At 28.7% G+C, this 24,152-nt stretch overlaps 1 protein-coding gene across 2 annotated transcripts in view; it reads left to right on the top strand.

The window, feature by feature from the left end:
- LOC123258558 (furin-like protease 2) overlaps positions 1–24,152 on the top strand; it is a 344,896-nt gene that overhangs the window by 311,910 nt on the left and 8,834 nt on the right. For both annotated transcript variants that reach the window (XM_044718641.1, XM_044718642.1), the window contains exons 4-8: positions 3,214–3,417; positions 4,780–5,074; positions 10,434–10,606; positions 15,599–16,264; positions 22,593–22,809. In XM_044718641.1, the coding sequence (XP_044574576.1) occupies positions 3,214–3,417; positions 4,780–5,074; positions 10,434–10,606; positions 15,599–16,264; positions 22,593–22,809 (1,555 nt within the window). The remainder of the gene's footprint in view (positions 1–3,213; positions 3,418–4,779; positions 5,075–10,433; positions 10,607–15,598; positions 16,265–22,592; positions 22,810–24,152) is intronic.

Raw genomic sequence — 24,152 nt, 5'->3', positions numbered from 1 at the left:
CATCGGCGTAGCGTCGCGTATAGTATGGTATAGGGCTCTCGTTCGACATGTACGATTTTTAATAATTAATAATTACTATTAAGGCGAGTGTGAAGTAAAGTTAACTGTTATGTGTGACTAATGTATCTAACTCCTACATCATCTCCTTCCCCCTTGACTTATCAAGTCTACCAATCAAAAAAAACTTCTTCACATAAAAAAACGCTCCAAAAAATAAAAAAAAAATTACCGAAAAATTAAAATTAAATAATAAAAAATAATATTAAATAAAAGCAAAAATAATTTGTTTTTTTTTATTCACGAAATATTTGAAAAATTTAGTCCTAAATTCCATATTTATACTTAAAATAGTAAAAGTAGATAAAAAAATAAGCATTTGTTATTATTAATTTTCGCCTGATAATAAAAAAGCTAAAATCCAAGAAAGAATTAAATTTGGATTCTTCCTTGCGAATTTGGTTTCCGAAATGCTGCCTACTTAGGTAGCCAAATTCGGACCGAATGAGGTTTAGATAATCACCAGCAAGTGTGGTTTCCAAACTGCAGCCTAACCAGGAAGCCAAGTTAGGCTGAGCCTCGCAACTGCGTTACATTCCAAACTTCGGCCAGGTTTGGATGCCTCACTTACCGCAAGTTTGGAATTCGGCATGCCTTACTTGCAGCAAATCACTGCCTCACTGAAATTTCTAGTCGGGATCATGGAACCAAATTAATCAACCTAATCGTTAATTGTCAATTATTAATTAATAATGAGAGGTTAAACAATTTTAGATTAAACTTTATATTTAAACCAAAAATTGATTCTATAAATAAAAACAAAAAAAAATTGAGATATTAATGACTACAATCTAGAGCAATATTTAGTGTACACGTCCGAGTGTCAGGCTGAAATGTGGATGATATAATACAGAAAAATCCGTATAGGAAGTGACACAATTTTACTACTAGAGATAGACAAGACTATCGTAAATTTAGGTGAGTTTAAATATTTATTTCAAACAAACCAACAGTTGTATAAAGACGAATGTCAACATTTTTTATCCAAACTGAAAAAAAAAAATGATTTTTAATTAATTGATTCGCATTATGGCACTAATTCAAACTTTCCATATATTTTACGAAAATACAAAAATAAAGTAAATATTGAAACAGTTATTTGTAACTTTAAGATTTTTAATTCATTAATGTTACATACAGGATTTTTATTCCAAATTATTACTGTGTGACATCGACTCTGCTATTGGCTTACACGTTGGGTATTTTTATAAATACATAATTATAATAAAATATACAGTTGTTAACTTCAGCACAACAAGTAATGTGCCTCAAGCATCCCTTCGAAACTCTGTGTAGGGTAAACACAATTAGTAACTCGTTCTAATAATTTTTTATTTATTCGTATAAAGACTTGAATAAAATAAAGGAGTTTTGGGTCAAATATTAACATCCATTTTTTGTTACCGATGTTTGTTCTGAGCGAATGCTGACAATTAGTGAAACAGCTAATTATACTGTTTGCATAACTAGAATGTATTTTAGTCAAAAAAATTTCTGGTCGCGTATTAATGTTTTATACTTTAAAATTCATGTTCACTTATTATTATTATTACTATTTATATACTAAAAAAAACAACTTGATTCAAGAGAAATATTTTTGTTCCAAGAAAATTATTTTGAAGAGAACTGATTTCTTGTCTTGAAACGCATTTTCTTAGCTTCTAAAATTCTACATCTTCGATCAAGAGTATATTACCTTTGATCAATATGATGAAATTCTTAATCGAAAAATACAATTCTCTTAAACTAAGAACCCAGATAGCTATACTAACTGAAACTTGTGGTCGATCTGCGTCCGGAATCGGTAACCAACTTTGCGTAGAGTTGAAAAAGCAAAAGTTTCAGTTGAGTTGACTAAGTTCCTTTGCAATTTAACGTCAAGACTAAACGTGCAAGTTCTTTCAATAAAGTTATAGTAACAGGGTTGACTACAAGCTCGATGTGAACTTGCATTCCGATTTCTACCGTAGATTTTCATCAAACAGTATAAAACTTTGATTCAGAAAGCCTTAACATCAACTTCACGATAATTTTACTAAAATCACTGAACTGCGTGTTCTTGATCAGAAAGTGAAACTATCAGAGAGCGATTTCGATTTTCTTTAAAAATTTTATATTTTTGGTTCAAGGACAAGTTTCTTCATTCAAAATACAAAAAAAAAAATTCGATACTTCAACCCATTCTGAAACGTATTTAAGACTTACTTGAACTCATTTTTGATGATATAGAAAATAGCAAATAATATATTGATTCAAAGTTATCTTGCTTAAATCAAGTAGTTTTTTTCAGTGATATTTGATAACATTCGAGGTTGAAAAAAAACTTGTAGACTTTTGTAGGTCAGAAAGTTTGAGATTTGTATATTTATGTTTCCACTGCATATTATTAGTAATATAAAACTTTAAAGTATGTCGATTTGAAGTTTTAATATTTAGATTATTCCAGAATTCCATAGATAATTTATTACGTAATTAACATAATACCACAATTATTCGAAGAATTTTCACATCCAAATTCTTAAAATTTTAATCGATGTAGAGATATAAAAAAAATTTACCAATAAATATTTCTAAATTTTTATTTATTAATATCGATAAACTTATAAAAATTTATAACGCTATTATACTGTTGAAAAATAAAATAAAATATAACAAAATTATAAATACAACAGAAAATATAATTAAAGTTACCGAATGCGTGTAAAAATAACAACTTACCGTAAAAGACTTTTAAACGTATATGAGTACTGCGATACGGCGTCTAGGAGAGATAAATATACGAAAACGTTCACAACTTAGTGAATAGAGAGACTTTTAGTCCGGCCGTAGTAAATATATATACCATGTAGTGAAAGAGAATTACACAGCTTCGTAAATTTAAAGCTGGTTTCACGAGATTGAACAATAATTTATATTCATCCACCTACGGTATCCACTTCTCGCAAAACCAACTTTGTGCACATGTTTCTACTCTGTTGATAACTAAACTTGATAAATTATTGCCACCAAGTGGACTCAGAACAGAGAAAATAGAAGGACACAAAAACGTGTTTATTTTTTTGTTCTATTATTAACAGCGTACAATTAAATTTTATTTAATAAACTCGGCAACATAATTCATTCGTTTTATTTGTGTTGTTTTATTTATTATCTTAGGTACAGTGGTTTCAACAACAACATGAGAAACGGAGGAAAAAACGTGACTACCAAATCCCATCTTCTTTTAGCTTCAGTGATTATCCAAGCATCTTTGACGAGTTTACATCGAGACAACGTCCGCCTTTACACCATCAACGTAATCGAGGTGCACCGCTGCAAAATTTATTTACGGATCCGCTTTTTAAAGAGCAATGGTACCTGGTAAGTAAAGTCAAATTGGATGCATTAGTTTAATTAAATTATCCTGGTCTATAGACCAAAAAAAAAAAAGAAAAAAAAGAAAAACAATACGTTCGTTTGATTTAAAAAATCTTCTCTTTTTCAATGTTGTTATTCAGAAGCAATGACGTTGGAATTTAATCATGATTACATTCGTAAATTCAAATCACAAATAAATCTTCGGCGAGAGAATTTTTTCGATCCGTTTTTCTTACTATTAACTTTAGTCAAAGTATATTTTATGTGGTAGATTAGTACAATATGAAAAAAGTACAACGAATTACAAACGAACGCGCCTTGTTTTTCATTTTGTTAAACGTATAAACTTTTTTGGAGTACAATTTTCTTATAAAAAATTATTATCCGCTATCAATAACATATCTGATTAAACATTAAATAATGTAATGACAATAAGTTTTTAAGCATTTTTTCACAATAAACAAAAAAAAACAATTCACATATTCATTAAATGTATAGAAGAACTATCTTAATTCAAGAAAAATTATCTTGATCCATCAAAATTATTTTGGGGACAAACTGTTATCATACCTAAAAACAATTAAGGGTGAATTCTAGTTGGTCACTTTCGAAAATTCGATTATTTTTTTCTTTACATTTTTTGAACGTATATGTATCTAAGAATTCCCGGGGACGTGTTAACTATTTCAAGCGGAGGCTCGCAGATTAAATACGATTTCTCCGGAACCCGTGGGCCGATCCTTCTGAAATATTGACCACATATTCTAAACATAAATACTCACAAAATATACTACAATCATTTTAAAATATTGATTTTTACTATTTTTTTTACAAACAACATTAGAAAAAAAAAAAAAAAAAAATTCTTTTAGTTTTTTCGGTTTTTGTGACTTAAAATTCACAACAATTGTTTAAAATTAAAATCAATAGTTTATTTTGTAGAAATTATCATACCGAATCTAAAACACTTCGGTTCTTTTATTTCACATAAACCGTTACTGAGATATCGTGTAGGAGCGGACCTGCCTCCAAATTATGGCGTTCCGTTTGAGTACGAATTTTTTGTAAAAAAACTGAAAAAAATTAAACATTTATTTCATAACAAGCTCACCAGAAATTCCCAAAAATCGCCTATTTTTTTAGCCGACGAACTAGACTACACCCTTCACTTCATAATTTGTTAAGAACTTTATATTTTTGATTCTTAAAATTTTCAACGAGTAAACTTGGTTAGATTTTCTGTCTGAATGATTTAAAAAATTATTTTAAACTTTTTTTTTTCTAATTTACTTGAATCTATTAATCATTAACGAAAAAACATCCATTTACCTGAATAAATTGGTTTTTTTGCTGTATAATTTACAGAATGGAGGAGCAAAAGATGGTTTTGACATGAATCTTGGCCCCGCTTGGCAAAAGGGTTACACCGGAAAAGGAGTGGTTGTCTCAATTTTAGATGATGGAATTCAAACAAATCACCCAGACCTTGCACTCAACTACGACCACGAAGCAAGTACAGACATTAACGACAATGACGACGACCCGATGCCGCGTGACAACGGAGATAATAAACATGGAACTCGTTGTGCTGGCGAAGTGGCTGCCGTAGCCTTTAACCAATATTGTGGCGTAGGAGTTGCTTACAATGCCAGCATTGGAGGTAATTTCTCACGTCATTCAAACGTCCAAGTATTCCAACAGATTGCATATCAATCAAATCATTTTAATGACATCGATCATTATTGATATTAATCTGTCTCTCTGCCTATTATAGACGGTAGTTGACAGCGCAATTAGCTAACAACAGCTAAATGACTATCATAGACCTTCTACTTACATTGTAATTTTTATATTACCTTTATTTTATTTTTATTCAAAAGTTTCCTTACCCTTAAGAGTTCATTCAATTTGTAGTAAATTATGTGATTTATATTTTCAATCAAATTATATCCGGAGAAAATTGAATATAGGGTTAGAAAATAAAAAAAATATTCACCGGTTTCGAATCATCTACCCGACTAGAAATTTCAGTGAGGCAGTGATTTGCTGCAAGTAAGGCATGCCGAATTCCAAACTTGCGGTAAGTGAGGCATCCAAACCTGGCCGAAGTTTGGAATGTAACGCAGTTGCGAGGCTCAGCCTAACTTGGCTTCCTGGTTAGGCTGCAGTTTGGAAACCACACTTGCTGGTGATTATCTAAACCTCATTCGGTCCGAATTTGGCTACCTAAGTAGGCAGCATTTCGGAAACCAAATTCGCAAGGAAGAATCCAAATTTAATTCTTTCTTGGATTTTAGCTTTTTTATTATCAGGCGAAAATTAATAATAACAAATGCTTATTTTTTTATCTACTTTTACTATTTTAAGTATAAATATGGAATTTAGGACTAAATTTTTCAAATATTTCGTGAATAAAAAAAAAACAAATTTTTTTTGCTTTTATTTAATATTATTTTTTATTATTTAATTTTAGTTTTTCGGTAATTTGTTTTTTTATTTTTTGGAGCGTTTTTTTATGTGAAGAAGTTTTTTTTGATTGGTAGACTTGATAAGTCAAGGGGGAAGGAGATGATGTAGGAGTTAGATACATTAGTCACACATAACACTTAACTTTACTACACACTCGCCTTAATAGTAATTATTAATTATTAAAAATCGTACATGTCGAACGAGAGCCCTATACCATACTATACGCGACGCTACGCCGATGGTGAGCGACTTCGTGCCTCAAGATACTTATAAGCACGACCAATGTTCGGCTTGTCTAATTTAAAACAAATAAAATTCAAATTGGGGTAGCCTAAGTTCGGAAAGCTAAGTTCGCTGGCAAAACTCAGGTTATCGTTACTTGAAACCAGTTCAGCATTCCCATAATATATCAGACTTAAGGAATCCATGAGACTTTCCTAGTTACGTCCAAGTTTGGCAAGCCAAACTTCAACAATTATTTATGGTTACCGTTATTACAAATCAGTCCGGCATTTCCATAATATGCCGGACCTCGGCAATGCCACACAGTTTCAGGATCAAAACCAAATTTGGAATATTTTCGGCATGCCAATTTTCGTTCTGCCTACCTTGGTTTTTATGAGGTGCAACTTAGGCAGGCCTAAATTAGGCAAACCAAACTTGTCCCTCACTAATTCTTCGGCATTTCGTACTACAATTTCTAGTCGGGAGTTTAACATACTATTAGTAAGCCTGACTTGCATGAAGTCACGGTTACCGAAGATTTACCGAAGTTTGGTTGGCCAAATTTGGGTGAAGCTTGGAAAATCTACGGCAGAACGAAGTTTGACAAACTATTGGTATGCCTGACTTGCATGAAATCACGGTTATCGAAGATTTGCCGAAGTTTGGTTTGCCAAACTTGGTCATAGCTTGGAAAACCAGCGGCAGTCTAAAGTTTGACATACTATTGGTATGCCTGACTTGCATGAAATCACAGTTACCGAAGATTTGCCGAAGTTTGGTTTGCCAAACTTGGTCATAGCTTGGAAAATCAACGGCAGTTCAAAGTTTGACATACTATTGGTATGCCTGACTTGCATGAAATCACAGTTACCAAAGATTTGCCGAAGTTCGGTTTGCCGAATTTGGGCGTAGCTCGGAAAAACTACGGCAGTGCCGAACTTTGGCTTACCTATAGTGGAATTAATAATGCGTGAATTAGGCTTGCCAAAGTTCGGAAAGCCAAACTTGCCCCGAATTGATTTTTCGGCAATGCCTCACGAAATTTCTAGTCGGGTAGCATTCAAATTGAAAACGTATTTAACTGATGAAATGAGTTCGGTAAATATCAATGAATTCTCGGAAATAAAACTTACTGGCGATCAAGATTGTTCGGTATTAATCAAACATTTTTTAAAATACGAGTAATTCCGGTGGAATGTTAACCAATTGGAACTCGACCAAATCAATCGAATTTATGTCTGATAAATTACATACAATTATAAAAATAATAAATTGCTTATTGATTGTACATTTCTATTTAACAGAAACTATTTTTATTTGTCAATCAGATTTTAATTAAATGACAAGAAATATATTAATTGAAAAATATTAAATTAAATTACTATATCGATGAGAAGATTTTTTTAGTATTCAATAAGTTTCACTAATTGTTAATAAACGAGTTTTTAATATTAAATGATTGAATAAATATTAATTAATAGTTAGTAAATCATTTAATAAATTCTCTTAATTCTCTTAATTCTCTTAATTAAAAAGTGAGCATAAAAATTTTACTTTGACACTTTTTACTATCCCATAACTTCAGTAGATAAAAGAATTTTATTAAATCAGCTTAATTAATAGATTTTTTATAAAAAAAAATTCTGAAAAACGGTCGACCAACAGGCCATCCCTGGAACTTCAAGTTTTTTTCGAGCTTGAAACGCTTGAAAATCTTCCTATTGGTTCTGCTATGGATTCCTATTGGCTTCTCTACCAACTCAAAAATTTAAAAGTTATATCACAAAAACAATTATTTAGAAATTTTTAAATGGCTATAACTTTTGGACGCCTCGTTCGATTTTGACTAACTTGGCAGCATTCGACGCAGTTTTTTAAGTTAAAAGAGTGTCTCTGAATGCTGCAGTTGATTAATCAAATATTTTAAAAGTTATTTCGAAAAAACAAAAAAAAAATTTTTTTTAGTTTTTATTTTTTGAATATCTTTGAAATTGCTCCATCGATTGACTTCAAAATCTAATCAGCTTAAAGTCTCCATGAACAGTTTCGAACGCCTTGTCGAACACCGTTCATCTTGATAAGTTGGTTTGTTCTTAAGATATCGTACGACAAAATTTTATTTACACACATACATACATCCATACATACACATATACATTGCGGAAGTAGTCGCAACGGCTTTCTAGGACCTCAAAACGTGGTGATCTGATAAAAACTCGTATTCTCAAAATCGGACCGAAATCTATAACTTCCTATTTTTTAAAATTATTAATTTTCAAAGCGGGAAGTTAAAAATAGAAAAAATAAACTAAATAATAAAATAATGGATGTAATAAATTCGCAGTGACTATTCATACGGACGTATTCTTTTACTCGTGGGTATCGGACGAATAATTTATGTTTATTTAGTACCTATATTATTAATATTAATGAATTATTTGCCCAGTACTCGTATCAATAGACTCAGCCTAATAAATAATAAATTTTTAACTTGCCGCTAAGAAAATCGAAGATTTTCAAAAATCGGGAAGTTATTGTTTTCACCCCGTTTTGCAAAAATCGAGTTTTCATCAGATCTCGACGTTTGAAGGTCACAGGAAGCTTCCCTGACTATCCCTATAACTTTTAAACGGCTCTATCGATAAACTTCAAAAACTAATCTGCCCTTAAGCTTGAAAAACCACGCCGATCGTCGCTAATCCGGTCAAAATCGGTTGATTCGTTCGAGAGATATCGTGAACGAAAGTAAACCGAAAAAAGTGTTTTTTTGACATAACTTCGTCATTTCTTCTCGGATCGTTTTTGATAATATAGAATAATTTCAGAGCTTCAAAAACCGCGTCGATCGCCGCCAAAAACGTGAAAATCGGTTGATTGGTTCGAGAGATATCCTCGATAAAATATTTGGAAACAAGTGTTTTTTTTGACATAACTCCGACATTTTTTGGAATAACTTTGAAACGGCTGCACTGATCGATTTCAAAAACTAATCAGCTATTAGCATGAAAAAATTACGTCGATCGCCGTCAAGCCGGTCAAAATTGGTTAATTCGTTCAAGAAATATCATGAACGAAAGAAAACCAAAAAAAGTGTTTTTTTGGAATTACTCCAAATTTCCTAGTTTTATCAATTCAAACTTAAAGATTCTTCGTGAAACTAAAAAAATTACGTCAAATACTGCCAACCGCGTGAAAATCGGTTGATTCATTCAAAAGTTAATGCGGTTTGAAAATTTAAAAAATATTGTTCTATGATACTTCTATCAGACTTTTGAGCTCGAAAAGCTCAAAATAACACATAAATTGTATTTTTGAGCTCGAAAAGCTCAAAAATATCATTAGTGCAGTTTTATGCACCTAGGTATGGAATTAGCGGGAAGTTGCACGGATGGCCTTCAGGGTCTACCGTTTTTCTAATTTTTTTTGTGGTGAAAATTGTTAGTGTCTCGTATTTCTATTATAAATAATTATATCATTATTTAATTTTAAATGATCTCACCATTGTGCCATAAACAAAATACTTGTACTCAAAAAAAAAAAAATAATTAAATGTTAATAAATATTCACTAACTTTTAATAAATGTAATTTTCTTCCCAAGTTGAAAAATTTATTAAAATTAAAAAAAAAAATTAGTTACATTTAGTAGATAAATAAATTTTTTCCAGATAAATGAATTCATTAACAGTGAATAAATTCTATCAATGCAGTGAATTTATTCTATACTTTGTAAAAAAATTGAAATTCAAAACTATTATCTATACTAATATTATAAAGAGGAAAGATGATTGTTTGTTTGTTTGCATTGAATAGGCTCCGAAACTACTGAACCGATTTGAAAAATTCTTTCACTGTTGGAAAGCTACACTATCCCCGGGTGACATAGGCTATCTTATATTATGAATAATTTGAAAATTTTTGTTAAATACCCGTGCGAAGCCGGGGCGAACTGCTAGTCTTTAGTAAAAGAAGAGAAAATATATAATTTATTTGAAAATCAAGTTATGTATTACTACTGTTATACTTGTTGAAAATCAAGGATACAATGTATTGAATATTTAGTAAATGAAATTAATATTCATCACATCACTTGTATCAATTCTCGCTTTCATTTCTGGATATCAATGGCATCATCATCTAATATATATTCAATACTATGGAATCATTTGGTGCAGTATTTCCAAATGAATCCATACAGCTAGCTCTCAAACCAAACAATGTAAATAATGAAACTGTATGAGAACGAAAATCAATATCACTAGATAACAAAAAACATGAGAAATCAATATATTGAAATGAAAGTATATTTTAAATTTTGTATTTACAGGAGTGCGAATGCTTGACGGACCGGTAAATGATGCTGTAGAGGCAAGAGCTTTAGGTCTCAATCCCGAACACATCGATATATATTCAGCCTCCTGGGGACCCGAGGACGATGGTAAGACAGTCGATGGCCCCGGTCCACTGGCAAGACGAGCTTTTATCTATGGAGTTACTAGTGTAAGTGTAACACAAAAAGGTTTATTTATATAATATTTATTAAGAAAACGACTCAATTACTAAACTGAGCAAAGCGAGTCTCTATATTAATTATGTTTATGTTTTGTGGTACACTTTTCAAAGAAACTACAAAACTTCAAGACTTAATTTGAAAAATATGTGTGTGATTGTAATTAAAAAATTCTTTTTGTAAACTTTAAGGTGCATCGGACACGACATATAGCTTATGTTATTGCTTTTCTTTTTATTCGCAAGTGCTTTTACTCATGGTTATTTATAAATAATCATTTTTTCTGCTAAAATATTAACAAACACCTTCAACAAAATGTTTTGCATTTTTTCATTTATATTAGGTTCGGCAAAATTATTTGAAATAAATATGTTCGGCTAATATTTACTGTAGATTATATTTTAACAGTCCGGTTATTAATAATTAACTAATCAGAAACTTTTCGTCAGATTTTTGCAGAAAATGATTTTATATGTATTTAATATCGATTAACAACATATCAAAAATTCTTCTTTTCATCTTTACATTGTCTCAACTTTTATAGATCTTATCAAATTATTATTTAAATCTTTCATTTTTTTTTTCAACTTGACAACAAGTAACAAAAATATTTTTCTACATTATTGTCAAGAAACGAAAAAATAAAAACATTTTTATAAAAATAAAATATTAAAAAAAAAAATAAAAGTTTTGAATAAAAAAATTTTTATACAACTTTTTGATGTCACTTTTCTATTATTTTCAAATAATACACGGAGAGAAATGGATGGTAGATACCACTATACCACTATGGGCGAGAACGCCATACAGTATGGTATCGAAGATTTTTGTCCATTATTAAATTGTACACATAGATGATTCGACCATTGCGGGAATGGTAACATTGGCGATAGTTATCGCGGATACCGCAATGCTAGTATGGCCGTCAGGCCCATACTGGCTTGCCGTATGTACAATTCTTTTGGCAGGTAGATCTAGCTAATATTGTGATATTAGCTACAACACCATTGGAGTAACAACAATGTTTATTTAATTATAGACGAATGTTATGTCCGAAATATATTATATAAATGAAAAATGATATTAACTATTTCATGACATGATTGTTTTTTCTTATTTTTACTCTGACATGAATTGGTTTTAGTGAAGAGAAATAATAACAACAATCAATTAAAAAATTACAAGTATTTATATCTGTCTTATTAAAAATATGAAAGAAATTATTAAAAAAAAATTTATTCTAATTAAAAAAATAAAATTTTCTCAAAAAACCAATTATCTTAAAATTTATAATTCAAAAATTATATTTATTAATTTATTAAAGTCGATTTATTTTATTTAATTAAAATAAAATTGCAAGTGTCAATAACTTGGCCAGTGTCAGTAACTGGGTCTTTAACTTTATATACACTGATAGAAGGATTTTTTAACTATAATAATTTAGTTTGTTTGAAGACAATTATTTAATTTATTAAATTTTAATGAATATTTTTTAACACTTAATAAATATTTATTTGAGAGGAAAGTACATTTATGAATAGTTAATAAGTATTTATTAATAGTTAACAAATATTTATTAACAGTTGATAAATATTTTTTTGAGTAAATTTGGTTCGCTTGCAATGTCATATGATATGAAGATTGTTTATAAATAAAAATCATCTTTATAAATTATTTGCATTAATTATGTTACATTATATTAACGTTTATTATAAAATACCAAATTCTATCACAGCTCATAATTATCTTTTATATTTTTAAATATTGAAATCGTTAATTTATTTAGTGAATTGAATTATTATCATGTATTTCAGCTATAGAATTATAAAAAGTGTCAAAAGAAAATTGCTATTTTTGCTGTTTATTTTAAATAAATATTTCTTAACAGTTAACAAATATTCAATAACCATTAATAAATATTTATTAACTGTTAATAAATATTCGTTAACTGTTAAAAAATATTTATTAACATTTAATAAATCGTATTTAATAAATAATTAATTAACTTTTAATAAATATTTATTAAATCCTATGATGTTAAGAAATCATTTATTAACAGCTTATAAAGCTTATTAAATAAAAACAAATCCTTCCATCAGTGTAGTTTTGATGGTAACACAAGAGTTTAATTGCTTAACACGCCAAAAATTATAGCGGGAACCGCTAGTACCATTGCGTCATCAGCAATGTAATATGGGTCTCAGGACCATACTGTCTTGCCAAGCCTGCTATGCATACGTGTAAAAAATACAATTGCACCATTACTATACTACATAGTAAATAACGCCATACTTATGGGACTCGTTACAATACTGAATTGCAATATTACACATACTATTTTAGTATCGGTCTGGAGACCATACTGACATTGTGTTAAACGCCATCCATTTCTCTCCGTGTATAACTGTTATAACCAATAGTTGATTGGTTTTTTGGCTTGATTTTTTTTCCATATAAATATACAAAGTAAATATTGAAAGACAATAATCAAAAACATTAACTTTAAAACAACATTCAACAATGAACAACAAATATTGAATAAAACATCACTAAAATTTCATATATTTCTAGGTAACGGATGGTTAAAATAATGAAGAAGTATAAAATGTTTATTTTTGAAGTTCGTCACTAAAGAATTGTATTTTATTTTGCTAATGTATCATTTTTTTGTAAAACATAATCCCTTGAAAACTTTTTAACTTTTTAATTAAAATGAATTTTGTTCAATGATGCAGAAATTGATCAATGCAGTTAAACAAAAAATTCGTAGAGAAAGAAAAATATTCTTATCAAGAGTGAAAATTTGATGTAATGAGTGAACGAACTAATTCTATATTTGTTCATGAAAAAATAATAGATTTTGTTATTCATACGTGAATAAGTCCTGATAAATCTACCCCGCTTGAATACAAGGGACTAACATTTACGTGACTTCGATTTACCATTGTTTTAACAGGTAAATAGTCGTATCCAAAAAAGAATTGATTATCGTTCGTTACAAACAAGAAATTTTCACTTTTATTTATCGATATCATGGGAAAAAAATGCTTTTGAAAATTAATATTTTCAAAATGATTATTTATTGTTCGAAATGGTTAATTGATCTAAAAAGTATTTACACAAAATTTAATAAGTAAAAGTTATTTAACCGATTACTATTTTCTCTACTAAAACTAATTATCTGATTCGAGTATAAGTCTGGCGGGTATCAAAAAGTAATTAAGACTTAAACTTAATTAAATTTCAAAATCTATTCAATAGCTAAGAAGTCAATAAAAAAAATTTTTTTTTCAATTTAATTCTTCTATAATAACCTATAAATCCAAAGATTCGGTAGAATCTGGCGCCAAGTTCCGTTTAAATCTGCTGTAAACGGAGCGCCAGACTACCGACTGTGTTTACTGTAAGCAGAACGGTATTTTGAGGTTGCAAAATTTTATTTAATTCTTCGGTACTTTTTTTTCCTAAATTGTACATTATAACAGTAATTCATACTTTATTTGACTGCTATTAATTAATTATATTCACTTATAACAATTAATCTACTTGAAATTATTAAATTTAATCAGCACAAACTATAGCAACGCAAAAATTTCGATCCTGACTTTTTTTCGATGGGCAAAGTGATCTGCCACAGACTAAATAATTCGAGAATGCATAGTAATCCTTCATTAGATGGGAAACTACAGTTAAAAAAATATATTTCACAGCTTGCATCTACACCCGCCAGGGTGCGCTAGAATTATTTTTACATAAACTGTAGTTTCAAGGGGATAGTTTGCTATAAAAAATGCAACCAACGCGAGACTTAAGTTGGTACCAATTGTAAATTTTTATTATAATTTAAAACAAAAACAGTTTCACTGTAAAAAAAAATCGCGCCAAATCCACGTTCATAAGACTATTAAGAAAAAAAAATTTGTTTTTTTCTTTACAAAAATATATAAAATAAAAAAATTAAATAATCCAAGTAACCGATATGATTACTTATGATTTTCGGAAATTAAAAAAAATTTTGTTATAAATTATATATTTCAATTTTCTTAAAGTCCTAGTAAATAGATTTTACGAATTTCATTAAAAGTAAAATATTTTGCAACCGCGCACACTAAATACGTTCCAAATTTTTTTTTTTAATTTTTAAATTTGTAACAAAATTTTTTTTTATTTCCGAAAATCATAAACAATCATATCGGTTACTTGGATTTTTTAATTTTTTTATTTTATATATTTTTGTAAAGAAAAAAACAAATTTTTTTTTCTTAATAGTCTTATGAACGTGGATTTGTTGCGATTTTTTTACAGTGAAACTGTTTTTGTTCGGATTATTTTTTCGGACAATTCTCTTTTAATTTTTTTATAATCGAAAAATTGACATTTAAAATATTTTTTTTGTTAAATTATCAAAAGTGATTTTTTGAAAAAAATTTAATCACAAAAATTGTAAGTAAAAATTTTTGAAAATGTACATTTCTTCAATTTATATATTAAAATTTACAAATCATGACATGCGCTGGAAAAAAGAACATTTAAAAAAATTAACCAATAACTTGATTTTCCAATTTTTTATAGTTCAAAAATCAAAATACTCTAAAAAATGTTATTTCAAGTTCGCGTTATTAAAAAAATCAAAAAGCTATGATAATATAATTGATAAAAATTTTATAAAATCAATTTAAATTTATATTTCTCCAGAATCACATTAAAATTCATGAAATGTCAACACTGGATGTTAAAAAAATTTCGAGCACAAAAAGTCACTGTAACCATGCTTTATTAAATTTTCTGATGTTATTTGACTATTGATCAATTTATTCCGTTGAGTTGAAATGCATGTTAGAACCGAGAGTCTGATACATTTTATTGACATGAATATATTCTGATATCTCGGAGTGTATTCTATGCAGCAGAGTATGACTATAAAATTTCATTGTAAACATTTAATCAAACGTTATTCATAAGCGTATATTGACATTTTCTAGGGCCGCAAAGGAAAAGGCTCAATATTTGTGTGGGCGTCAGGGAACGGCGGTCGTCATACAGATTCATGCAACTGTGACGGTTACACCAATAGTATTTTCACATTGTCAATATCAAGTGCAACACAGGGGGGATATAAACCCTGGTACCTAGAAGAGTGTAGTTCAACACTAGCATCAACATACTCATCTGGGACTCCCGGTAATGATAAAAGTGTCGCAACTGTCGATATGGACGGTAAATTACGGCCCGATCATATTTGTACCGTTGAACATACTGGTACATCAGCGTCAGCACCTCTGGCTGCTGGTATTGCTGCCCTAGCACTCGAAGCTAATCCAAGTTTAACTTGGAGAGATATGCAATATTTAGTTGTGTTAACATCAAGATCTGGACCACTCGAAAAAGAAACTGGATGGATACTCAACGGAGTCAAGAGGAAAGTTTCGCATAAGTTTGGCTATGGGCTAATGGATGCGGGCGCAATGGTCAATCTTGCTGAACAATGGACAAATGTGCCGCCTCAGCATATTTGCAAATCTCAAGAGATCAATGAGGAGCGATCTATAGATTCATCTTTTGGTTATACTCTCAGTGTTTACATGGACGTAAGTGGCTGCGCTGGGACTATTAATGAGGTCCGTTTTCTAGAGCATGTTCAGTGCAAGGTGAGCTTTTTTTTCATTGATTATTTTAAATAATTTATTCTAAAGTATACTAAATCAAAAGCATTTTGTATGCATTAGTTATTAACTAAATCTGATATTTTTTTATATGAACGTTTATAACTTATTCTGAAGAATAATCTTAACATATTGACAGAAAGTAGTTTCAAATATTGTATTCAAATTTTGAACAAGATACTGGGACGCTTTTTGACCAAGTAATTATTGATTAAAAAATCATTAAACTTGGCAAGAGTACGAAAATAATAGTCTTTCTTAAATTGATTCTTTAATTTTTAAATTTAAACATTGAAAAAAAAAATAACAAAATGATAAATAAAAACGTAATGTTCGCGCGTAAAACTGCCTTAGCTCAGAACCCATCACATATTCAAGTAAATAAACTTTACTATAAAGAAATTACTAATAAACGTACAACCAATATAGTCTTTGAGATTGATTTAATTTTTTGGTTATTCTTTATTTTAGTTTAGATTACTTATATCTTATAAGTTATAAGATAGAATTACTAAAATGCAGCTAGATTGGGGTAGAAAACTAATTATCAACTAAAAAAATTCATTTACTATATTTTCATGTAGGCCGCAAGAGAGTGCCAAAAGTAAATTATCTAGTTTAATTTTTTTCAGCAGTGTTTACAGTATTTACATTCAGTCTGATTTACTAACTTCCTTTAGTGCATTTTACATGTGTTTCAAATAAACAAAGCGATTTATTCAATTGACTTTTGTTGCCACTGGTCCAGACTGAATACCGACATCAGACTGTACTATACATGTTTTTAAGCAAACAGTATCATGATCAAATAATAAATGGTCAAATTATAATATAGAAATAAGACTAATATTCATCATATAGGGGAGGGGGGGGGGCAAAATGGGGTACCCCCAAAATTTCGTAAGAAAAATTTTTTTTTTCCAAAAAGCTCTTTCAGCTTCCTAAAATATATTTTAACGTCATTTTCTACAATTTAAAAGAAAAAAAAATTTTTTTTTTCTAACTTTTCTTACAGTAATTTTTATCGTCATTGTGCATCGTAATAAATTTTTTTTCACATCTACGATTACTTTTTCTAAATTTTTAAGTTCTCGCTTTACAAATGAATGATTAAAAAAAAAAAAAAAATCGGGGAGTCATTGGTTCCATGCCAGTTTTCGAAAATCAAGTTCTAATCTGATCTTCACATTTTTAAAGTCCTAGGAACTAGTTCTTAATATTCCTACGAGGATATCTGTCGGCGTGTGTGTATGTGAGTGTAAACCTCCAATGTGTCGAAGAAAAATCTTACACAGAAAGAAAAATTTCTTGACTGGAGAACAAAATTCTTGGCTCAAGAAAATTTTCAGGTGCCTGAAGGAAGACTGAAGTTGTGTTGCCCGAAATAAAAATTTTTCTTGAAATTCTATTCTTGGTGGAAGTAATTTTTTCTTAATTCAAATTATCATAAATACTTGATGCAATAAATTTTTACATTTGATCAAGATTTTTAGATACTTTAGGGAAGCAGTGCCACCTACTTCAGATGAGAAAAAAATTTTCTCACGTTGAGAAAATTTTTCTCTTGAATATTTGATACCCATTTTATATTATTTTAGCGGGCAATTATACATATTGAATGAAAAAAAATGATTCAACATTATTTGATCTTCCCATTTGATATGTTAATCAGTAAAAATATTAATGAAAATTTACTTCTTTATGTTTAATTTTTTGGAGCAAGAGGCTGAATTTTCTCAAAACAAGAAGATTTTCTTGACTTAAATAAATTTTCTTGGTTCAAGATACATATTTCTTAAAACAAGAGAGTTAATTTTGTTGGAATAAGTGAAATTTCTTGTGTCAAAAAGGAAATTTTTTTTTCGCTCAAGGAAATAATTAGGAAGAAAAATATTTTCTTGGCTCAAGTGAACCTTTCTTTCTGTGTAAATTAACCATTCTAAAAGAATGTCTTTTTCAAATAACTTCGAAATTTATTCTCGGATAATTTTTGATGTCATAATTTAACTATCAATGCTTAGAAAACTGTGTCAGAGGCCGCCAATTTCTTCAAAATCATTTGGTGGGCTTGTGAGATATTTAATTTAAAAAGTAAGATCTTTAGACCTACAAGATCATTCAACTTGAAAAAATTTTCCTGAATCCCTAAACCAAGAAAGAGAGTGCATGATATTATTTTTACTCAAGCGAAACCCGTCAAAAATTACTACAAAGTTTTAAAATTTTTTTTGCTACCTCAATTTTTGTTAGGAGTATATTGCTCCAACTAACAATGTCTCTTTTTTGGGAGATTTGTTCCTCTCTCTGGGTTCTTTTGTAGACTTATCGATAAGAAAATGTTATTTTTTTAACGATATTTCATTTTCGGATGATGAAATTTTTTTTCTTACTTTTTCAGGGGGCACCCCATTTTGCCCGCAAAAAAAAAAATTTTTTTTTTCTACGGCAACTTGAAATTTGATTATTTTCCTTCAATTACGACTGAAAACGAGAAAAATCAGCGTATTTAAGTCCTTAAAATCATAACGGTTTCTTAAGTACCCCATTTTGCCCACCCCCTCCCCTATTGAAAGAAAGAAAAAAAATTTTTGTCTAGCAAAAAAATTTCCAGAATTTGTTAAAATGATCTATTCAAATTTTTTAATTTTTATAACGAAAATATCAATATCTGCCTCCGGTATTAAATATTTGCCTCTATTATAATAGACAAACAAACGAATAGCTTTACTCAAATTAGGTAAAAAACACTTTAGTTCATTCGGCTCAATACTTTTTGAGAAAATTACATTTTATACTGTAACGTGGCGCTTTATAAACAAAAAGTAAATAAATTACAGTTTCTGATTATATAATTTTTACATATTCTGTAAAGATTACATTTTAAAATATAGTATAATTTTCTTTTTCCATTTATAAAACATTTATCGATTTTATTTGATTGATGTACGAGATAGATTTAATTTCGTATACAATGTGCAAAATTCAAACTCTATGATGTTATTTAAACAGGTGGCTAATTGATAGCACCTTATATAACCTTCAACATAATTAAATGTATTATCGACACAGTGCTGGATTTTTAAATACATTTTTTTTATTGCATTTTTTTAGTCAATAGCAGGAACCATAAGCTTTAATATTATATTTGAACTTTTCAGTTTAGTAAAGAATTAAAAGAGATCTAGCCGTAACACAAAAAAAAATGCTAATCCAGAAATAAAAATCTCTCGTGTCAATAATTTGTTACTATATAGGTATTGAAAATGTGTACTTTTATGTGTTTTGAAAAATTTATTATTATACTTTTTTGGTTTATTTTTTTTTTTTATACTCCTGTATCATAGACTGAAAGATAATGTTAAAAGATAATACCTACCATAAAAAAATGGCAACAAAGCGTGGTAAAAATGGATAAAGTAAGAAAAATGGCCTCGAGACATTTGATTTTTATCTTTTCTCTTATTTCTTTTATGTCAAATTTTTTATATTCAACATTAAAAATAGTAGATCATCAAAGATGTTTAACATTTAATTAAAGTAGAGAATAAATTGAATTATAACATTGTATTCAGAAAAATTTCGAAGTATTGTTATAGCTACATTTTTTTTTAATTGTATGTAATATAGAAAACATGTAATGAAGTCATTTGCCAGTTATACAATTTAGTCAGAGTATTCAGTCGGATTTTGCAAGTTATGTATGAGCAAAGTTTACTATAAAAAATCAAAAAGAGTTCATTACTTGTAGTGCTTGAAACTTTCGCGGAACTTATTGAATATTTACTAAAAGAAATTTAATTTACAATGTAACAGATAATTTTTCAACTTTAATAAACTCTTCAAAGTTATTAATTAATTAGTGAAGCGTAAATGTTTGGATTTTTATTTAAAAGAAGCGTACGGAATTAATTTCTTACGTATTTTATTAGAATTAACTTGTTACATTGAAATATTTGATTTGGCAAAAATCAGAAATAGCGTATAAAAACTCGAACTCTGATGATTGAAAAAACATAATAAAGGCTGTTTTCACTACCGTTTCTTCTTTTGACGAAACAAATCTTTAAAAAAAAAAAATCGAATTATCACGTCCAAGTTTTAGACTACATAATTAACAAAAAAAGTTTTTCGACTAATTTGTTTTTTTAACTTCCCGCTCAGAAAATAGAAAATTTTAAAAAGTTGAGAAGTTATTAGTTTTACTCCGTTTTTCGAAAATCGAGTTTCCAACGGATTTTGACGTTATGAGGTCCTAGGAAGCTTCCCTGAATGTTTTTGCGATGTCCGTAGGTCAGTATGTCCGTATGTCAGTGTGTGTATGTGTGTTTAAACGGGTTTACCGACTGATTCCAAAAACTAATCAGCTCTTAACATTAAAAAATCACGTTCGTGAGATATCGTGGTCGAAAAAAATGTTTTTTTTCAAAATTTCTATGAAGCTTCTAATCTAACCAGTTCATGCTTTAAAATTCTTGAAAGAGCTCAAAAAACTGCGTTGAATGCCGTAAACCGCGAGAAAATCGGTTAATTCATTCAAAAGTTATTGCGGCTTGAAAATTCATAAAATAGTGTTCTATGAAAGTCCTATCAGACTTTTGAGCTCGAAGAGCTCCAAATAACACAAAAATTATATTTTTTAACTCAAAGAGCTCAAAAACAAAATAAGTAAAATGTTAATTGCTAAGGTATGGAATGAGCGGGAAGTTGCAGGGATGGCCTTTAGGGTCAACCGTTTTCCTAATTTGTTTTTTGTTTTTATTACATTCAAAATTTTTTTTTTAATTTAAATTACCTGTACAATAATAAGCACACAATCATGTTTTTCATAAACTAAAAAAAGTACATAGCAATAAAAATAGTAACAGGAAAAAAAGCACAAACATTTTGTAATAATAAAACACGTTTTCATGTTTGACATCATGAATCGCGCGATCGTAACATATTTTATGATGATTATAGCCTTCCATTTTTCGTTGCATTCTACATACTCGTTTTCTGACAAGTATCATCTCATAACTCTACATTTATTCAAACAAAATTATCAGTATAGCCTATCTAGATCTCTTTAAATAATTTTCATAATATATCTATAATCAATAAAATTTTAATGCTGCCAAAATTTTATCTTTCTCAATTTAAGAATTATTCTGATTCAAAATGATCTAATACACAGTAAAAAATTTTGCGTCAATGCGTCAAAAAATTTTGTGTTAAAAATTTTTGTGTTAAATATTTAACACTTTTTTGTGTCAATTTAACACTTTTTTGTGTTAATTTAACACAATAAATGTTAAATTTACATATAAAAGTGTTAAATATTTAACACAAAAATTTTTAACACAAAATTTTTTGACGCAATGACGCAAAATTTTTTACTGTGTAGTTCTTCACAATAACCTTCTTAGATCAAGAATTTTTTCTCTTTAATCAATGAAATTTTTTTATTAGTGGATAGAAGGTCAAAATTATGTTTATTTATGTAACAAATGTATTTACTATGTAATTTAAAATTGCCATTTAGCCTGAGCCTTGGCATTAATAAACGAAATTGTAAATTCTAAAATTACGGCGAATGTTACTTTATCATTCAATACATATACAAAAAGTACTAACGATAATACTGTAGTAATCAAATTTTTTAGCTAACTATAATAATTTCTATAAATTCCTGCTGTACTCTTTTTGATGCACTTTCTATAAAAAAAAATATGTACAGTTAACAATAAAATATTCATTCATTTAATGTAAAAATGTGTTTAGGACTTTTTTTTACTATCTAGAAAGTAATATCCCAGGTGCCAATGGAGCTGTTTTATGATATTTTAGAAATAGTAAAATTTAATATAAAAAAAAAATTTACTTTCTATAATAGCTTTTTGGAAAAAAAAAAAAATAATAATAATAATAATACCAACAAATAAAAAACAGTATGCAGAGTAAAATAAATCCAATACTTTACACTCAAATGTCGCTTTGTGATTGACAATATTTCGATATATGGAAACATTAATCTACAATGAAACTGTCATTGTAGTATACACTAAACAAACATAATAGTAAATTCATGTGTACGGCCGTGTACGTTTGTAGCTTGTATATATCAATGCCACAAAAGATCGCGTTATTTTACTCTACAAATTGACCATTTTCCAACGCGTTATCTATTTTAAATCTCTATTGTGCCGAAGGTTTTTAGCAAAAAATTAAAAAAATAAATAAATAAAAAGAATTACTATTAAATATTAAAGTGTCAATAAAATTTATTGAAAAAAGAGGATATATTTTTTATAGATCTTTTTTATTATTCTCATAGGTGTCATTAAGATTTTTCCCTCGAGGAAACCTCCGCCTGTTGCTGACCTCACCCATGGGCACTACCTCAACATTACTTTTTGAACGACCAAGAGACGTACTCAGTTCCAATTTCGATGATTGGCCATTCCTGAGTGTACATTTCTGGGGTGAAAAAGCTGACGGTCGGTGGACGTTACAGATCATCAATGCTGGCAATAGACGAGTCAATTCACCCGGTAAATACCAATTTTATAATCTACTTACCTTCTTACCTACTTTTATTTATTATTTTATTACCAAGTATTATTTCTATCTAAAATTTTCATATTCGAATAAAACTTCGAATACTTTGATGAAAAGGATAAACGAAGAAATTGACCAGAACAAATAAAAGGAATTATGAATTAGATATTTAATATCTAATTTAAATTAGTATAAAAGAGAAAACCAAATCGGGAATCTTAAAAAAAAATTTTTTTTTAAAGGTTTTCAAAATAACAAAAAATTATTCTTATCATCAATTGACACCATTTAGAACTGACAAAGCTTATTAATTTTTCATTTTTACAATAATTAACGTTATCACGTCAGTCAAAATGATTTTAATGAAAAATTTTTTACAAACTTTTATTTTTTTTCGACAATTTTAGTTTTTGAAATAGTATATTACATACCTAAGCCAGTAAAATAAGAAAAGTCTCAGATCACATGTAATTGTTGGCCGAGACGAAGCCGAAATAGAATGTATACTATTTTTCTATTCGACGTAGCCGGAATGTGGCAACTTCATTTAGCGCAGCGGCCAAAAAGTTGCCACTTTCCGGTCGGAGGGCAGAAAATTATTAATAACAAGAATATTTTTCTCATAAAAATGTTTTCTATTTACTTTGAATGGGATTAAAAAAAAAAAAAAAAAAAAAAAAAGGAAAAAAAATCAGCGTATTTAAGTTCCAAAAAGTTTCGACAAGTTTTTTCTCAAGTACCTCGTTTCGCTACCTTTAATTATACTATATGTTAGTAAATATAATATCTCATCATTTCTAAATTTGATAACTTTTTTTTTTTTTTTTGATTATTTACTTTATTGCGTTAAATTTATTGCAGCTACTAGAAAAAAAAAAAAACTTAATTTTATAAATCATTTATTCAATAGTCAATTTTTTATTTAAAGTTTTTGGAAGAGTTTTGAATAGGTTATTGGTTCCATAAGTTTATTTCGTCAGATTTTACATTTAATTATCAATAATTTATCCTGTAGCAATATTATTTTTTTTAATTATTTAAAAAATATCCAAACTATGTGCTCACTATATTTTGATTAAAAAATCATTAAGCCAAATTTTCTTCTATTCATGATTATACAATACTAAGTTAAATTATTTATTATAACATGATTAAAATCAATTATTGTAGTCACAAAACGGAAAAAAAATCAAAATTAGGAAAAAAAAAATTTTTTGATACAAAGTTACTCCCAACCCATCATCTTCGGTTGTATCTCAAAAATTTTATTTTTTCACGTAGAATTTTATAAATTTTTTTGAACAAATCGAAGAGGTTCCATAATATATTCCAATTT

Source organism: Cotesia glomerata, linkage group LG2, assembly GCF_020080835.1.
Source record: "Cotesia glomerata isolate CgM1 linkage group LG2, MPM_Cglom_v2.3, whole genome shotgun sequence".
Taxonomy (NCBI): Eukaryota; Metazoa; Arthropoda; class Insecta; order Hymenoptera; family Braconidae; genus Cotesia; species Cotesia glomerata.
This window is presented reverse-complemented; position numbering and strand designations above follow the sequence as displayed.